Genomic DNA, 17908 nt, shown 5'->3' on the forward strand with positions numbered 1-17908 from the left:
ATACAGCATGTTGCTCCGAGGCCCTAACGCTGAAGCTTCATTAGGAACAGCAGCCGGATTATTTTCACTCATCATGTGTAACTCTTAAATATCCAGTTATCTACTAAAAAACAGAAGCTCTGCAGCCCAGCATGTGATCATAGGGTCTTTGTTCAAAATAATTATAACTAATGTTCCTCATTAACATGTCTAAAAACTACTTAACAATACACATTATATATATTTGTTGACTTGTGTACATACATTATCTGAAATCTTTCCAATAAAGTTCCAACCCAGAGAAATCCCCAACTTTGTTCAAGGTAGTGATACCTTCCATTTTTGATTTAAAGACCCATATTGTAAATGTATTTAAAGCTCGTATTTCAGAGTAACAAAAATGTAGCAGCCTAAATAACAAAATCCGTCTTCTGTCCACAAAACCACCCATCTCTGCATAACTGTGAAAATGTATGTGCAGAGTACATCCTAATCAGTGGAAACTTGCATAATAAAGATGCAAAACTAGTGCAACAGGATTATAAGCCAACATATCATGTTAAAATGCTAAAACAACTTGCAATATCTTATTTTAACCACATTTGTAAGATGCTGCATAAATCAAGTGCAGGCATTATTACCAGATGCTTATTTGGGGACATATTGCTCTAAAATATGTGTTGCTTTGTTTTAGGTGCCATATTATTTCTATGTTTGTTTATGATTAGTGTTTTGTATGAAATCATTCAAGATTTACTTGCAGCAGAACCAAATGTTAAATCCAACGGTGACGTTTGTAAAGAAATGTAATGTAAGGTATAGTTCTTTGCTGTCACAGTCACTTTATTGCACATACAGCAAACTAAATCTCCGGTGAAGCCTGAGCTCACTCTACCACACATTTTTCTCTCCGTTGTCATCAAGCAACCGTCATGGTTTACAACTTACTCTGCATTTTTTTCAGCCCACCATTTCCCCTGGTAACATTTTAAATGTTGATGAAGACGTGTCAAACGCATGATGCAGGGAAGATTAAGTATTTCCATCAGGCCACCATCCAGCAGCTTAAAGCCAGCTGACAGAAAGGCACCGTTGATTTTAACATTATTCAAAAAAAAAAACGGATTACTGTGTTCCTGGTAGCAAAGGCTGTACCGTGGGCAAGTCAAGAAATTATACATTTGCATGGTGCTGGGTTGGAAAGTGATCTGCAGTCTTTAAAGAGAACTGCCTTCATGCAGACTTAGAGCTCACCTTCAATCATAAGTCCCCCAACCAGCAACAACAACATGACTCATCAAAACATAATGACAGCAACTTCCCAGACCTCAAGCCCCCTCGCCCAGACACATCTGTGCTGAATTACTGAAAGTAACTCTACCAGTAAAAAGGTAGAAGAGGAGGAGGCCAGAGAGGAATGAGTGAAGAGGAAGAGATGTGGTTTGATGGAACATAATCTCTATAAACAAATTCTGCATGGGAATATGTAGAATCTGTGGGCGAGGGACAAGGAGCCGGAAACCATGTCTGGTTTCTGACCAATCACATTTGAGCAGGCTTTGGTGGCTCGCAGGGGTGCGGAGAGCAAAAGGGGCGGAACACATTGAAATGAAATACATCGCTATCGGCTTCTAAAATTGGTCTTCATTGATATGCAGATTGCCGTTAACAGCTTAGTCGTCGAGCCCTAAAACTCCTAAAAGAAGTACTGCTGTTTGTTTTTTTGTGTGGAGAAACATTGGACTTGTGTGATAAAATGAACTAATAAAAATGTAAAGGGTGTGTGGAAAATGGAAGATTAAGTCTTGGCCTGTTTATCCACTGTCAACTGCACCAGAAGCCCCAAGATATCGGCCATAGCCCCCAGAGGCTAATTTGTGGTCGGACATTAGCCACTAGACTCAGATTGGAAAGGAAGTGAATGTTATTCTGTGTGTGTGTGTGTGTGTGTGTGTGTGTGTGTGTGTGTGTGGGTGTGGGTGTGGGTGTGTGGGTGTATGTGTGGGTGTGACCAAAACAAAATTTCAGAATTAATATTATTCAATAGTATGCCAAACCATAAACTACTACTTCTTTGAAAGTGACATTTAATACAAAAAAAATGTTGGTCATATGTGAGCTGTAATGGAAGATTGAGGAAAGTAAACTGCACATGATGAAGTGACAAAGTCATGTGAGCTGACCTGGAGCAATGTAGTCACTAGGCATTCACTGTGTGCCTCTATAGTGGGAACCAAAAAAAACTACATTAGAAACCACTGAACCTCACCAGAAATCACTCTGGTCATAAAAATGCAAATATTCATATCCAGCGGCCTCGAAAACGTCAGTGTTTGTGCGCCCGCATGTATTTAAGCTTGTATTGCCAAGCGTTCTTGCTCTCCCTGGAGACAGTGTCTGAGCTGATGAATGCTAAGCTCCTGTGGAGTAAGTACAGTTTAAGGAGTAAGTAAGTAAGTTCATTACGTACTGAGAGGGATGGTGTGGAGTTGATTGGTGCGCGGGTGCTGCATTAATCATTCTGTTTCCCAAATGCACTCATGCCATCTGTGTCCAGCACACACTGCATTAGTTAGTTGCAATCCACAGTGTATTTTTTAAAATTTATTCAAACAACATTTAAGCCGCGATAAGGATTTGAATGCGTCGCACATTTATGCAGCCGGTCTCTCTCACTCCTGTTTTGCTCTCGCTGTCTTCATGGTCATTTTTCAGTTTGTTAGAAAAACGTTTTACAGCTTGAGATGAGTTTCTGTGAGTCTGTTCAGCACGCTGTGACAAATATAGTCTACACAAGACCAGGTCAAATTAGCCGGAGAGACATTCTGTATATTAAACAGTTAAAAGTTCAAGAGGTTTTTTTCTTTCTTTGGCGATTCATTCTTCTAGCGACACACGCTTGAGCTCGAATCGTATCTCTAAGAAGGCCGACGAATTCCTGCGTCTTTTCATATCTCTTCTCATTTTGGATGTTATTTTGACCCAGTGTGTTGTTTTTCCTTCTCCCAGATCCCTCTCCCCATGCCAGACAAAAACCGCCAGCAGCTGACCTCAGCTACAAGACTGAAATCAGCAGCCTCATGGACTTCAACTCTCCGGACGCTTCCCTGGACAAAGGTAAGAGCCCATCACGCTCTGGTTTTCTGCTTCAGTAAAGGAGAGTTGAGACACAAGAACCCATGCACTCACATGCACAATAAGCTTTACCAAGTGTGCATTCACGAGACCTTGAGCTTGAGATAAAGTCAATTTACCCATGGTACATCTGGATTTCAACATGGTCAGAGAGCAAGAGTAGCTGTAGTAGCACTTCTGCAGTCAGGCTTCAATTCTGCTTGCACCTGTCATTTGGACGATGAATCCATTTCATGTTATTCTGCGTGAGAAGGACTGCTGCTGCTGGTCCAGGTCGCCCCTGGCTGCTAGTGAACTCAGTGAGTTGACGTTATAAGAGACAGACAAAGCACAATCCTGGATAAGAAAGTCCATAACACAAAGAAGGTGGGCCTATCATAGAACATGGAATAACATCCAGAACAATCTGAAGCTCATGGCAATTTGATCCCTATGGCAATTTAGGCTTTTTAGTCTCAGCTTGTTAAACCCTCGGCTGTTCTTGTTTGGTTGTCACGATTCCCTTTACAAGCAAGATGTAAGACATTTGCATGAAGTCATTTTAAGAAGAAAAACCTTTATCCTGTAGTTTCTTCAATACCATTTTTAACAAATTAACAGTTAAAAGTAAACCTACGTTATGAAAGAATCTATGATAATACAGTACAATGATGTTATGGGTTTTTGGAGATAGGAGTAAATTAGAGTTTAGTCTGGTGTATTTACACCCATATTCTATTTAGCCTAATTGTGTCATGGTTGCTGGGTATTTGAACAACAGCCACATTATAATTTTATATTTTAAGCCTCTGGCACAAGTTAAATGCTAAAAAAGGGCTCTGTGAACATCTAAATACTGTCGTGCTACAGAGTCATCCCTGTTTTTAATTCTGCTGTAAATCACATGAACCGTCCCAAACACCCGCTGATGAACCTCAAATCCTTCTCAGACTCGTCTCTGACCCGCTGGTCTGAGGAGGCTCCCGTGAACGTTATCGCCTCTCCAGACAAACACACTTAACAGAAGTGTATCTGTCGTCTGTTTCCATGTTCCTGCTCTTTGATGACAAAAGCTTGTTTCAAGGGCGCCGAGTCTTGTGGAGAGGATCAAAGTAGCTAACGATGGCACCAGTACAGAAGCGTCTCTTGGATTTAGTAACTACAGGATAAAGTTGTAACTTCTGTAAGGCTGCCAGCTGGGCTGTGGGTCTGGTGTCGCCCAGGCACTCCCCAGGGGCCCGTTTCTCCAAAGTGGGCCTGCATAGGGGTCGGTTTGGCTGCCATCTCTCTCCTCTCAACTATTTGAGTCTGTTTATATTGTGATGTTACTGAGAGTTCTCACAGGCCGTGTTTGAAAAAAAAAAAGGGAGCAGTGTTGCAATTTCCAGTTTCTCTGTAGTACAAACTTGTTTTTATACTGTATGTGGTACTGATGGGCAGTGGTAGAACTTCACTTACATCAATATACATTTACAACTTTAAGCAAAACGATAACTTCCCCAAAGTTTTTCCTTTACTAATTACTTTTACATTAGGGACTCAAAATAAACCTACATTTAATTACATTTAAATTTAATTAATTAATTAATTAATTATTATAATTTTCCGTTCTGAGATTTCTACTTTTTTAACTCAAGAACATATATCTGTATATAAAGAGGACAAGACACTGTTTCCTCCCTAGTGGTTGAGGTAATAATTGCAGGTGCAATGCAGGACGTAAAGTGATGGCGCATATTGTGACAATTGTCTACATTGGGAGGCGGTCAGGCTTTATGGATTGTTAACGAAGGACTTAGACTTGGACAACTCATTCTCCATTATTCCTCTTTTTACCAATGGAAGCCATTGTTTCTCTCATCCGTGACCTTTCCACAACCTGAAGTCTGTATAAGGGTCATCTTATCTTAACTAGCTCACTGAGTGGGAGCAGATACCATTACTGACCAGGTCACTGGTATACAAACACTTTTAAATTGCAACTTTTTGTGTGGGGACATTACTACAGGGGTGCATGAACCCACTCTCCTTCATGGTTGCTGTAAATGTGCACACTCGGAACCCACACACACACACACACATCCAGCAGTGCAGTTGCTGTAAATGTGCACACTCGGAACCCACACACACACACACACATCCAGCAGTGCAGTTGCTGTAAATGTGCACACTCGGAACCCACACACACACACACACACATCCAGCAGTGCAGTTGCAAAGGCCACGTATATCACCACAAGTCTCATCAGAGCGAGAACAGGGGCCTGCGCCGCTCTGTTATCAGCAGATTCATCTCAGGGCTGCAGTGTGGGAGTCACAGAGAGACAGAGAAGGAGAGGGGAGGCAAACGTAAGCAGAGAGCACTGTATCATTAGGAGGACAGGTGCTGCTTCTGCACATTAAATGGCTGTGATGTCACCACCTGGGTGAAACTTGGCATGCGGGTTGGCTAAAATAGGAAGGTCGGTGCAGAGAAGTCAAACAGGGCATCCAGGAAAAAATCGCCTTAGGAGAAAGATACTGGGGGAAAAATGAGGTGAAGTTCTCCATGAGGAGGAGGACAAGGTGAAAGATTACAGGACTCTGTGTGTGTGCGCGTGTCTGCTTGTGTGTGTGTGTGTGTGTGTGTGTGTGTGTGTGTGTGTGTGTGTGTGTGTGTGTGTGTGTGTGTGTGTGTGTGTGTGTGTTTTCTGATTAATGAGAGAAAGTCACACAGAGAAGGGGGAGGAGTGAAAACGAGACAGAAATATACCAAAGAACAATGAAGACTAAGAAGGTGTGTGTGTGTGGAGGTGTAGAGGTGAGTGTGTGTGTGTGTGGAGGTGCATGCGTGGAGTGGTCTCTGCTGAGCACCTCCATTTTTCTCATGCGCTGACACTTTCCAAAACGCCTGCCCCCACCACAGTCCTCTTATAGGAGAGTGGCATTTAAATGGCCTCCCGCAACAATATCCAGGCCTCTCCACTGTAATTTACACACATCAGAAATTGCCAATCAAATGCTTGGACGTAGTGGTTATTGTTTTTTTTATATGTGAGTCAAAGTGGTCACAGTCACTCAGTGATCAAAATCCAGCAGCTATTGACATGATGCAATCAGACAGTTCATATTACCAAAGAAAAGAAGAGGAAGAGACAAGTGATACCGACCTACTGCAGTGATACAACCATGACAGACATGTAACAGGATTGTGTATCAGAGATGTGGTTTTAGAATCTCAGATATTGTGTTGCCCCGGTCACAGAGGAAGATGTTTTCTATGCACTCTGTGACATTGAATGCCTCTGATTAGCTACGGTCTTTGCCACGTTCTATTACATCTTCATTTTAAAGGGAATGTTAGCGAATACGACTCAAAGGTCATAACGTCAAAGAGTGAAATTTCATGCAGTTTAGATTAGAAAGGCTTTATTTGAGCAGCCGTCATCAAAGGAAACCTTATTTTTCTACTCACAAAGAAATCCTGTGTGTGTTTCTTTGTGTACTCCTTTTTGTTTCATCTTTAGGAACTTTCCCTGCATAAACCATTTCCTTGTCAGGACCAGTAGACCTTATGGGGTCCAAAGCTGATTGAGGTTAAGGGTAAGAGTAAGTTACGGTTAGGTTAAGTTCAGGTTAGGTCATTATTAAGGTTGGGGATACGCTTTTGGTTAGGTTGTTCAAAATGAATAGAAGTCAATGCAAAGTCCTTATAGTGATAGTGGAAACAACATGTCTTCCCAATGGGGGACAAAAAGGCAAGTCCCTATAATGTAAATCATTAAATTTCAAGGTGAAGACAAGTTCTAAGATTAGGTTACAGTTCAAGTTGGGTTTGGGTTAAACTAAGAGTTTCGATTAGGCAAGTAGTGACTGTGTTAAGGTGAGAGTAAGTCTCCAGGAAATCAATGTAGATGTTCATGAAGACATAGCTCTACACTGCGTGTGTGTGTGTGTGTGTGTGTGTGTGTGTGTGTGTGTGTGTGTGTGTGTGTGTTTGCGCGTGCTCGTGCAAAACCCTTTGCTTCTACAACATCAGAGTAATTCCCACAGACAAAAACATTTATTATTCTCGTGTCCTTCACTGAGCTCCCCTTCAGATGCTGTTTTTCTTATCACCTGAGGATCCATTCACACTCACACCACCTTGGTTTATATAAATAAATCAGCCTTGTTAAGTGTGTAGATTTAACATTGCCCTAGTCTGTATATGTAATGATAGTTTAAAGTTAGATACGGAGCTATGCTGTTCAATTAACGCTCATCGTTATCAAAGTGTGGATCAGTCAGTCTTGTAGAGGGAGTTTCATCTAGATGGGATTGGAAGACTTTGACGAAGCTTATACGAATATCCTCATAGGTGTTAGGCTCTGATCATTGACAGTGTCCTTCTAACATGAAGTGAGAGCTGTGTTGTCGGTGTTAGGCTCCTCCAAGCTCTTACTTACTGCTTATCTCTGCTTAAAGTGTTGTGTTGTCTTTATCTGACCCTGCCCTCTAATAGAATCTTGGCTTATCGCTGAGTGTGAGCTGACGTGGATGGAAATGAGCACCTTCAAATCAAATCAAGTTGATCTCTCTGAATAAAATACCTTGTCAATTTATCTCTGCGTGGCCCTGTCTGAGATATCTGAATGGTTTTGTTTTGCTGTCATAAAAACTGTTTTCACTTAACACCTATACCTCATTACTCCAGGGTGCAGCACTGTGCCAAGGTGCTACTACAGGTGTATTTTTTATTTCTGACATGAAGTGAACACCCAACTAGTTTGTTGTACCTTCTGCCTGCCCTTCAAATAGCTGTTTAAAAGGCCCACAGGCAGCTCAGCTGTGCTGGCGTCTGGTGCTGGTGAATTGGCAGCGGAGGGGATGGTGGAGAGGGACGGTGGCTGTCTGAGCTGGCAGTCCTGGAAGGGAGCCGAGTGGCAACTGGTGGTTACTTTTCACTGATTACTGACCATGAAGGTGGGAGCAAAGAGAGCCAAGTAACAAAGCTGACGAAGAGGAGACCCGGAGGAGCTGGTGTGCGTCAGTAGATGGAAAAAGTGTGAGTGGGCCGAGAAGTCCAGATGAGGAGATAGAGTGCAGCCCCGCTCACTGAAGATCAGCAGTATGCGGTTGCACACCTTTAGGTCTCATTTCAAACAGAATACTTCAAGTTGACATTTTAACTTTGGCCCACCCTTCCCATTTTTGCGCTTAGCCTGAGGTGAGGGTGTAGAGAGATTAGGGGTGGGAGGGAGGTTATGGGAGAGGACACGACAATCTGCTGAAGGTCATAACAAATCTTGAACCTCAACATTCCTTGTCAAACCCCTGCAGTTATCCACGTGTGGCCCATTATGTATGCACTGAAGTGTCAAAACTATAAAGTGCAATAACAGGAGTCAGCTGACTCTGGCTCAGATGGGCGGACTGAGACCACACAGTGGGTGACCCATCGCACAGGCCTCTGGTCAAAAGAAAAGAGTAGAAAAGAAATGACTCTACTCCTATAAAACTACAATACATTTATCAAATTAATATTTTATAGTAAAATGTGCAACATCTCCCTCTGAAATATTGTGGAATAGAAGTAGTAATTACATGTAACAAATCTTCATTAAAATGTCTAAAGCAGCTAGACCTATGTTATATATTTTGTTGACTTCTTACATTATTCAAAATCTTTACAACAATGTTCAACCTAGAGAAATCCGTAACGACTTCCTGTTTTTCCTTCCTCGTAATGAATGCTATCTTTCATTGCCTTTTGCTGCCTCACTTTTATAAAACTTGAATACATCATCTCCTCCATGAACATGATTTGTCATTCTTGTCAGGGAGATTTTCATCGGCAATGGTAGTGAAGACAACAACTCCCATGATTCAACGCTTCTCATAATCTTATCAAACCAGGGAGCACTTGATTGTTTTGATTGAGAAACCCTTTTAGCAGCCAAAGTAACATATTGTACGTTTAACTAGCGTATCAGATGTAATTATCTTATCTCGTGTACAGAAAAGTTATCTTCTACCACCGATGTTCTCGCTCGTAAAGTATCTCTACCAACCTAAAGTATCTCCACCAACACACCCACACCATTGCAAAGCAGATATTAGAAACCACATTTGACAGCCGAAGGAAACCACATGCTTCAACATTACTGATAGGCCTGGTACCATGCTTCAGGAAACAGTGCAGCCGCAGGTTTCTGCTGTGTGTGATCCACAGCCTGCTATTACCACGACACGACCCTGGCATTTCCCATTATTTCTTTTGGAACAAGTGATACTATATTCCTGTTTGGACCATCCTTCCTTTTCGACTCTCTGAGGCTTTTTTCCCCCTCTGGCACTTCACACTCAGTGACTCGCTGGCTGATCTTTCGCAGGGGGGGTCATTGTTGTTGCAGTGCAAGCTGCAGAGTTGGGGGAAAAATCATGCGAGCAGGAAAACTGGAAAAATTCATCAAGATATAGTTTCCAGTAACACACTCATTGTCCGTTGCAAATAACGGCAGTTAGGTGGTGCTGAAGACGGGCATTAAAAAGATGGATATGATTCTCACTGTTTTACAGTAAAAAGATAGGTGGGGCTCTCGGTGGAGCTGCTGTCTTTGAGGTATTGTGCAAACTGCCTGCAGAGCGAGAGACACCGGCTGCTTCCATTGATTTTCATTTAAGGGATAGTGCTGTTAACTCGTCACCTCTTGGCATCTCACAACCTGTGTGTGTTTATGTGTTTTCTCGTGCGACATGATGCTGCATCACACAAAGAGCGAGGCTGGCCTCAGCCATTTCATCCAAACCGCTTCAGACAGGAGAATTTAGTTTTACACTGTCACGATTATGCATTCCAAGCCATACTTGAAGGCTCTGAAGGCTAATTTCCTGTTGTCCCTCAGTCCCTGCACTGTGATTCGACGCTGTCTTAATCCAGTGTAAATATTCTGTGTGAGCCAAGTGCATTCTTTTAATTATGAAACCCAACAGACCTGCTGATTAGCTCTTTATCTTCATAAGTGTCTGAGCCACAGCTGCACCGCTTCCTCATTGCCTAACACTCGGCTAGCGTGTCCCAACAGGTCTGGAACAAGAACAGTGTAATTGATATGTTGTAGTCTGCCATCTACTGAGCAAGGAAAGATGCTTTTGTAATGTGCTCCGCGCACACAGCTTGTATTTGTCAGAATAACAGTAATGATCCTGCTGGCATCACCTCTTTGTCATAAAATTACCTTCTCGCAGTTCGTCCCCTGTTCAGGGATCTGCCCTGCAATCATTCCTCAGCCACTCCAGCAGACGGTTTTAACAGCATGATATGATCTTTAAATAACTTTACAACCCACAGCCTCACATGATAAATTACACTATTATACATTTTCTCAGATTCTCCTCCTGAGTTTCTCCTTTTTTGTTCCGGGGGAAAGGAGAAATTGCTGAGTCATCTCTCATCCTTGGGTTTTTAATCTTAAACCATTGGGTTCTAGGCAGAGGCACACAATGTCCTTTACAGCCACTGTAACTACTGCAGCACTGCTCTTTACTGCTATTAAAAGGCGTTTGCTACCTTTTCATGAAATGGCCTTGTGACTGGAAGAGAGAAACTAAGTTCCAACAAAAATCAATGACTGGATTTCAATTGCGTCGCGCAAAAAAAAGGCTGAGCCGCTCTCCGCCTGCTTTCTGCTGAGTGTTCTTTGGGTGTTATCCTGAAGTGAAATCATCAAATTCTTACCCACTCACAACACAAAAACCTCAGAGTCTCATCTGTTCTCACAAAAGCGTAAACAGCCCATTGTGCCTGTTCCTCCAGCTTTTAATCTGCTGCGTGTATCAGTTGAGCAACGGCCGTCAAACAACCTCTCTGAGCCGGGGCTGTATTCAGTTTCCACGCCGCCCATTCTGGCGGACACAATGGACAAGAGTATTTTCTTCAGCTGCTTTAGTTTTTTTTTTTTTAGAGAGAGCAATGGTTCATTGAGTGACTCTCAAATGATTCTCAAATTCAAGCAATTCCTGTCTACGCCGGCACATGCATGTTTTTTTTTTCACACCTGCACACACATGCCCTGTGTACAGGAGTGGTCACATCATGAGTTTCAGGCATTAGAACGGACGTGGGGTGAAACTGAAACAAAGCCGAAATGATTGTGTTCAAGGGAAAATGAATCATATGGGATGTTTCCTGAATTTGGCCTTTTGACATCAGCTGGATGAGAAACAGTGAACTCAGGATTTTGTGATTTGCCACTGCAGAGCACAGAACATGCATTTCTGTTCAGTGGGGAGTTAGGGAGGCTCCAATGAGCCGTGTGATTAACCATAACAAGTTCTTTATTCTTGTTTAATTAAGAGATAATTTGAAACTAATACTAGAGTTTAGTTACATGAATTTTTCACAGCCTGCGTTATTTTGCTGCACTGTTATTGAAGCAAGTTGTAAGAGAATATTTAAAAAGTTGTGTCTTCAGTGGCCTTGTCGATTAATGGAGCTTCAGAGAGTTTGGAGCACAAGATGGCTCCTGTACTGTAGTGTGGGTGCAGCGGCCGTGTGGCCAACACATACTGACATGTTAATTAACATGTAATTATGAGATGGGGGTTTCTTTAAATTATGAATTGCTTTATTTAGTCTTAATAATGACTTTGATTCCATACCTGCCTAAATATGTTGAGATCAGCGATTCTGAAAGATACAATGGCAAAATCCTAAGGCATCAGCAAAAGTCACAGAATAATAGATAACAGAACGAGACTCTTTTCTCATTAATTGTCATTTTAAATCAGATTTTAATTAACCACCGGCTTAATATAAATCTTAAAAAAGCACAAACCATCTCCATGAAGGAAACATTTTCTTTAATTTCCTTAATAATAATTAGTGGATTAAAGTTCAGCACCCTGATATACTAAACGGATTTAAGTCCCTACATGGTTATTATTTGATTAATTATAGTAGTATTGTATTAAAGTTGTTATAATCTGTAGTCTTTTCATACATGTGTATTGAATTAATATTTCGAATATTGTACAGAATTAGATCAAAGTAGTAGTGTCTTTCATTTGATGTCCTATACCCCTGAATTTATGAGTTATGTTTAATTTCACTTAAATTAAAGAATATGATAATAATGATCAAATTAAATAAATATCCATATTAAATGGATCAAAATGTCTGTGTTGTCATTGACATACTTATTGTTATATCTATTAGTATTGGGGACATGTACAGCTTGTCATTCAATAAGAAGAAAAGGCATTTTTGAACAAAGATGGAATCTTTGCTGGTAAATTATTCCAAGGAACTTTAAACATAAATGTTTTCTTGGCTATTGACTTAGAGACTTGTGGGGGGGGGCTGATAATTGGAGAAGAAAGATACCATTTCCTGTCTTAAATATTGAGGATAACTGGAATGTTTACATGAAAAAATTAAGTGACAGTGTCTTCTTAAAGTAGTAGAGGGTAGATTAAGGGTTTTGTACATAATGTACAGTGATGCGATGGACAGCCAATAACAAATCTCCTCAGTCGATTATGAGCTACTTTAGGAGGAGGAAGATGGTGTCTAATGTACAACATCAGCATAATCAAGAGTTGGAAAAAACAAGTTCTAATGCCACTTTGTTTCTTACAGTGAATGAAAAACAGTGCATTTATCAATTACGAACACTTAATCTATAGTATAGTTCATTTTCTTCACAGTGTAATCGATATGACATTTAAATGTCATTCCAGGGTCAGGTAAGAGGTCAAGGTATTTCATGTGTTCAGCTCTTTGCGATGGAATTCCATCAAGACAGGAAATAACACATCAGTAGATTTTAGTTTTTGTTATAATGTGTACCAAAATCATTACATTAGATTAAGTTTTATAAAGTGTTTGTTTGTTAGCAGCGAGCCTGTGTTGTACTTTATTTAAATCGGACTTTACAGATGATTCAGTCTTAAATTAGTTTGAGATGCTTACATCACTGCACAAAGATAAACACAACATTCTGAATAAGTAGTGGGGAGATCATTGATAAAAATAGTTTAATATTTATTATTGCCCTTACCTCCCTGATCCAAGGTAATTTTTCAAAAAATAAACATCACTCATTTTACTTTTGTAGAATGACTACATTACAATAACTTGATGTAATTATGTCATGTATCACATAATCCACATGTGGCCTCCCTTGGTCTGTGCACGTTTCAAACACTTTTCACTGAGAAGGCTTTGTGGCGTTCGTTGTCCTTGCCTCGACTGTCGGACATATTTCTCTTCTTGCATCTGTTTTGTTGACAAGCCACGGACGGTCGGTGAAAGCATTTGTATTAGCGGTTTGGTCGGAGCCTTGAAAGCTAAACACAGTTGGCTACTGCATCATGGCTACAGGGAGTGAAAGCAGAGCTGTGCACATACACTCTGTCCTGCTGACGCACGTCAACACAACTCAAGGGTAATTTGGCATTTATTAAAAGACTCATTCTTAAACTACTGATATAAATAAATTGGGTATTGCTCTGTTCTTACTAGGAGGGTTATGCAATATTTTTCTAGTGACACATACTGTGCAATAGCATTTCAATTTCAAATTCAGTCGAGCACATGCTAAAATATTATTTATTCATTACAGTACTTTGGCTCACAACTTGCATATTGTAGCATAGTAGTAAGGAAATCAGCTTTAAGATAAATTATCAGTCTGAAATAAAGCTTTTATTCTCCAGTTTTTCCTTCTTCATGAGTAATTGTGAACATGTTCTGAAACTGTTGGGACTACATTTAAAGTCTGACTCATCATTCAGCTCATTTTAACAGGATTTATCTTTGTCCTTGCAGGGAGATTAATAGGCCTTAATGAAAGCATATAGACTTATCACTGTTCTTTAGATGAGGGCTTCTTCTCTCTGACTCCTCGGACATCACTCATCCCTCACACACCCGCCCTCCTCCACCGACAGGTCACTGCAGGGCGGGAGTATAAAACAAGATTAAACAGATTCTGTGAACAAATTACGTATAATTACTCCTGCATTTGCACTAATAATGAAAACGTTTTTCTAATAGATACAGTTTGCTTACTTTCCATGCCAACCAGAGTATTGTAATTAAACTAAAATGTAGCTGGCTTTAAAGGATAGATTTTGAAATGAAAGGAAAACACATCCGGTTTATTAGGATTTAATGGGGAGCTGTATTTCAATCCACTAAATGGCAACAATATCCTGTGTGGATCCCGTGGTTGTAGCTTTAAATCCGACCATAAATGCGTCGCCTAAGCTCTTAATTTACTTTGTACAACTCCCTTTGGTTGTACATGTTTGTTGTCCAAAAAAATGTGGAGTGATGACTTAAAAAATTCCACTGATCTCAAAGTGTTTTTTCTGAAAGTGACGAAGCAAGAAAAATCCAGATAAAAGTAAAAACCTAAAATGTCTCTCGTTGACAACAGCTATTCATTTTAATAGCACTCGAGGTCCCATGAGTGTTTCTTTAAAAGCTCTAAAGTTACAGACACCCTCAGGCAAGTCCACAGCTGGCAGACCTGTTACTGTGAAGCCTGCAGGTGTTGGACTACACACACATTGACACCCGCCTGCCTGTAAACCAACACCTCCGATTTGCTCCTCCCCTCATCAGCGTGTGTATGTTTGAGTAATGTGGGAAAAATCATGGGAACAACTCTACGGAGCTCCTCCCCCCTCCTCACCTAGTAAACCATTTGAGTCGAGGGGGAGGGGCCGCACTGTATCGCTGAACGCATGGGAGTCGCCTTGAACAGGTACACACACTCTGAGAGGGAGAGACACTGCGGCAGCTTCTGGATTTACTCTCTGGTGTCAGCTGGGCATGTGTTTAGTGGGTAATGGACTAAAATGATCCTGGTTTGAGTGAGAGCTGAGGATTTTTTTTTTATTTTTGTCCTTGTGTCTGTCCTGAAAGTCTCCGACTCACACCTGACAGATCCTGGAATCCTCTGGAAAAGCGCCCCCCGGGGAGGGGATGAAGTCAGACTGCGAGCAGGGAAAGTCTGGTGAGTGAGCGGAGGCAACAAGTGCAGCCGCTGCCCTTTGCTCTGCTGGACTCGATCATGTATTAAGTTTCACTCCTGCACTTTAAAGATGTGTTCCTGGGAAAATGTGAAAGGGGCTTTGTTCAGGTCCCGGGAGGAGATATCTGTTGTATTGTTTTCAGCTTGAGGAGCAACGTGTTCACGTGTTGGCAGCTGTCACATCCAATCGTGAGTCAACCAGTCAGTCACCTGTTCGGGTGCAGAGCCGTTGGGAGACTTTAACCTGCACTCACCTCATGAACACAGGGGGCAGAGGCTGCAGCATAAATTAATTATTATCAGTCAGTTGTCATGAATGTTTGCTTAGACTGTGACTCTTCTTCCACCGGTGGAGTTCTGGGTTTTTTCTATATTCTGCAGACAAACATTGGGATCTAACCTTTGACCTGGAAAGTCATAAAGACTATGATCCTTAGTTCTATTACTCGTCAGTGAACAGACCACAGCCTCGGGCACAGTGTCGTCTACACAGAAGTGTTTTATGTAAAGAAGCTATTGTGCTCTGTTTCTATAGTAAACACTGTGGTCCGGGGTGTTGAGCCTAAACGCACGTTTTACATTCACACAGGATTTTTTATTTGCTGCGTCAGCTGAGCTGGTTTAAGACAATTTTCTCTTAAAAAGCGTTAGATTACTGTGAGAACAAATCCAGTTTTTTCTCTCTCAACTGTTTTGCTCCCAAATACCTGCATTTTATTTGCATACGGGTAGTTGACCTGCCCTTCAACCTTGAGCTGAAAATAGCCAGAATGTAAAGGTCAAAGTTCACATAGATTAGTCATCCACTTAATTTTCAGTTGAACTCAGTGTGTGAGAAACACTGAAAACTGGTCAAACTGTTTTTCCAGCACTTAGTTGTGTAGCAGAGACACAATTAGTGCTTAGGTGCTATCTTAGCCTTACTTACTATCTCAGATGTGCTTTTGTTATTTGCAATTGTGCTCAGTCACTCACCTTTCCGTCTCAAGTTTCTCTGTGAGCCTCTGTGATTACCTCAGAGGTCATTTGTGGTCTGTCTTTGCAAGCTAGAATTGGACATGGTATTAGTCATGCACCGGCTGATATGTATAATCAAAGCTGCTGGTGTTCATTTTTTTTTTTTTTCAGAATAACTGAGGAAATGTTAAGGCTTTGATCTTGTCCGTGTTACGTCCACATCCAACCTCCGGTTCCCCGGCTCTGCCAGGCCTGCCAGTCAAGCATCAGCACCCAAAAATCATCAGATTAATCACATGACGTGGCTCCTCTATGTGTCAGGGCTGTCGCTCAGAGAGGAAGTGGTGTTTTAGGATGAGTGACGTGATGTCAGAGTGGGTTTAACCCTGTGGATTAACAACTTCTGTAAAGCAGACTGTGAAACAGAAGCTGTTGCTGGCTCCCGCTGGATGGCTTGTTAGCGTCGGACTGACCTGACACTCACTGAGCATCAGGTCAGCCGTGTGGGCGTGCACCTGCGTTTATACACATCTGAATTCATACATGTGCACACATCAGTCTGCACATGTATGTGTGTGCTTCTAGCATGCTCAGTTTGATCACGTAATTGCTTGTGCAGCTGAGTTTAGTCCTAGCTGGATAATTGCTTTATTTTTCCAACTGTGTTGCAAGTGAATTCAGTAAGTAGCTCCCTGGGGGGAGGGCTGGTGTTTTCCCATTGTGGCGGACAGAAGACAATTTAGAACGAGTTAAAGATAATCACCTGCCTGTCAAAAACAAGCTCACAGCAGAGCAGATATGATATAATAACCATGGGACATGCTAAGTCAGATTTGCCTCCACTTTGTAAGAGCACAAAGTTTGTATTTCATTGAGGATGGACTGTTTGGAGTCTTAATTACATCCACATCTCTCTCTCAGTTTGAAGACCTCATCACAAAATCCCATTTGCAGAAATGCAAAATCTCAGATGACTTTTTTGCTGCTTGCTTTGTCACTGTCACAAATCAAATTCATCCCAGTGCGGGCTGTGGTCTTCAGGCAGCGTCTGTTCCCTCTCAGCTAATCAAATAAACATGGCTGGATGACAGACCTCTGTGTCTGTAATTCATCGAAAAGGTAACTCGCATTTGCAGTGACAGACCTTTCATTCCTGCAGCTTTATTTAGTGAGGCTCTCAGCAGTCGCCCTGCTCAGTGTGAAGACTGGGAACAAATGTAACTCCAAAACCATTAGCTACATTAGGTTCAGCCCCAAAATTGGGAAAATGTAATATCTCACAGTTGGGCTTTGATTGTTTTGGCACCTCTGTACTTAAATGTATCCTCATTTGTCTTTATTGCATTAGTCAATCTTGACGTGATGTTTGTAGTCAATGGTATTTTGGCAACAGAGATGTTTCTGTGTGAGGGTCATTGGAAGAAGTGCAGGGTTTCGTCACAGTGGTTGGAGTTACCTCATCCACGGTTTGATGAAACTTCCATGATGACACAGTGACTTTCCTTATTATGAATAACAGCATTATTAGCCTTTGGCATTAAGATCCTTTCTGAACAGAAACACATGGACACATCTCTCTGCTAGCTGTCTCCACCAATCTGTCCATCTAATAGAAAGAGTCGGTTGAATTTGAATGTTTTCTATGTAATTCGATGTTCTATGCAGAAGACGCTGGTCACACTCACAGAAATCTCTCACAACATGTTTATTGTTCCTCAGGTCTTATTATAACCGAGGCAGCAGAGCCAGGCCTGGTGCAACCAATTAACATTCACATCATGTCGGGTTTATAACCCGTCCAGAATAAATCCTCAACCAGCAGCTGGAGAATCCACATTAGTGAAACAGATATT

At 41.5% G+C, this 17908-nt stretch overlaps 1 protein-coding gene across 6 annotated transcripts in view; it reads left to right on the forward strand.

Annotated features, from left to right (window-relative positions):
• LOC128442598 (kazrin) overlaps positions 1-17908 on the forward strand; it is a 111317-nt gene that overhangs the window by 59596 nt on the left and 33813 nt on the right. For 5 of the 6 annotated variants that reach the window (XM_053425139.1, XM_053425143.1, XM_053425142.1 and 2 more), the window contains exon 2: positions 2989-3096. In XM_053425139.1, coding sequence (XP_053281114.1) covers positions 2989-3096 — 108 coding nt within the window. Of the gene's footprint in view, positions 1-2988; positions 3097-14783; positions 15081-17908 lie in introns of those variants that run through there. The other variant, XM_053425144.1, reaches the window with a different exon arrangement.

The sequence above is a fragment of the Pleuronectes platessa genome, chromosome 6 (assembly GCF_947347685.1).
Source record: "Pleuronectes platessa chromosome 6, fPlePla1.1, whole genome shotgun sequence".
In the NCBI taxonomy this organism is placed as follows: Eukaryota; Metazoa; Chordata; class Actinopteri; order Pleuronectiformes; family Pleuronectidae; genus Pleuronectes; species Pleuronectes platessa.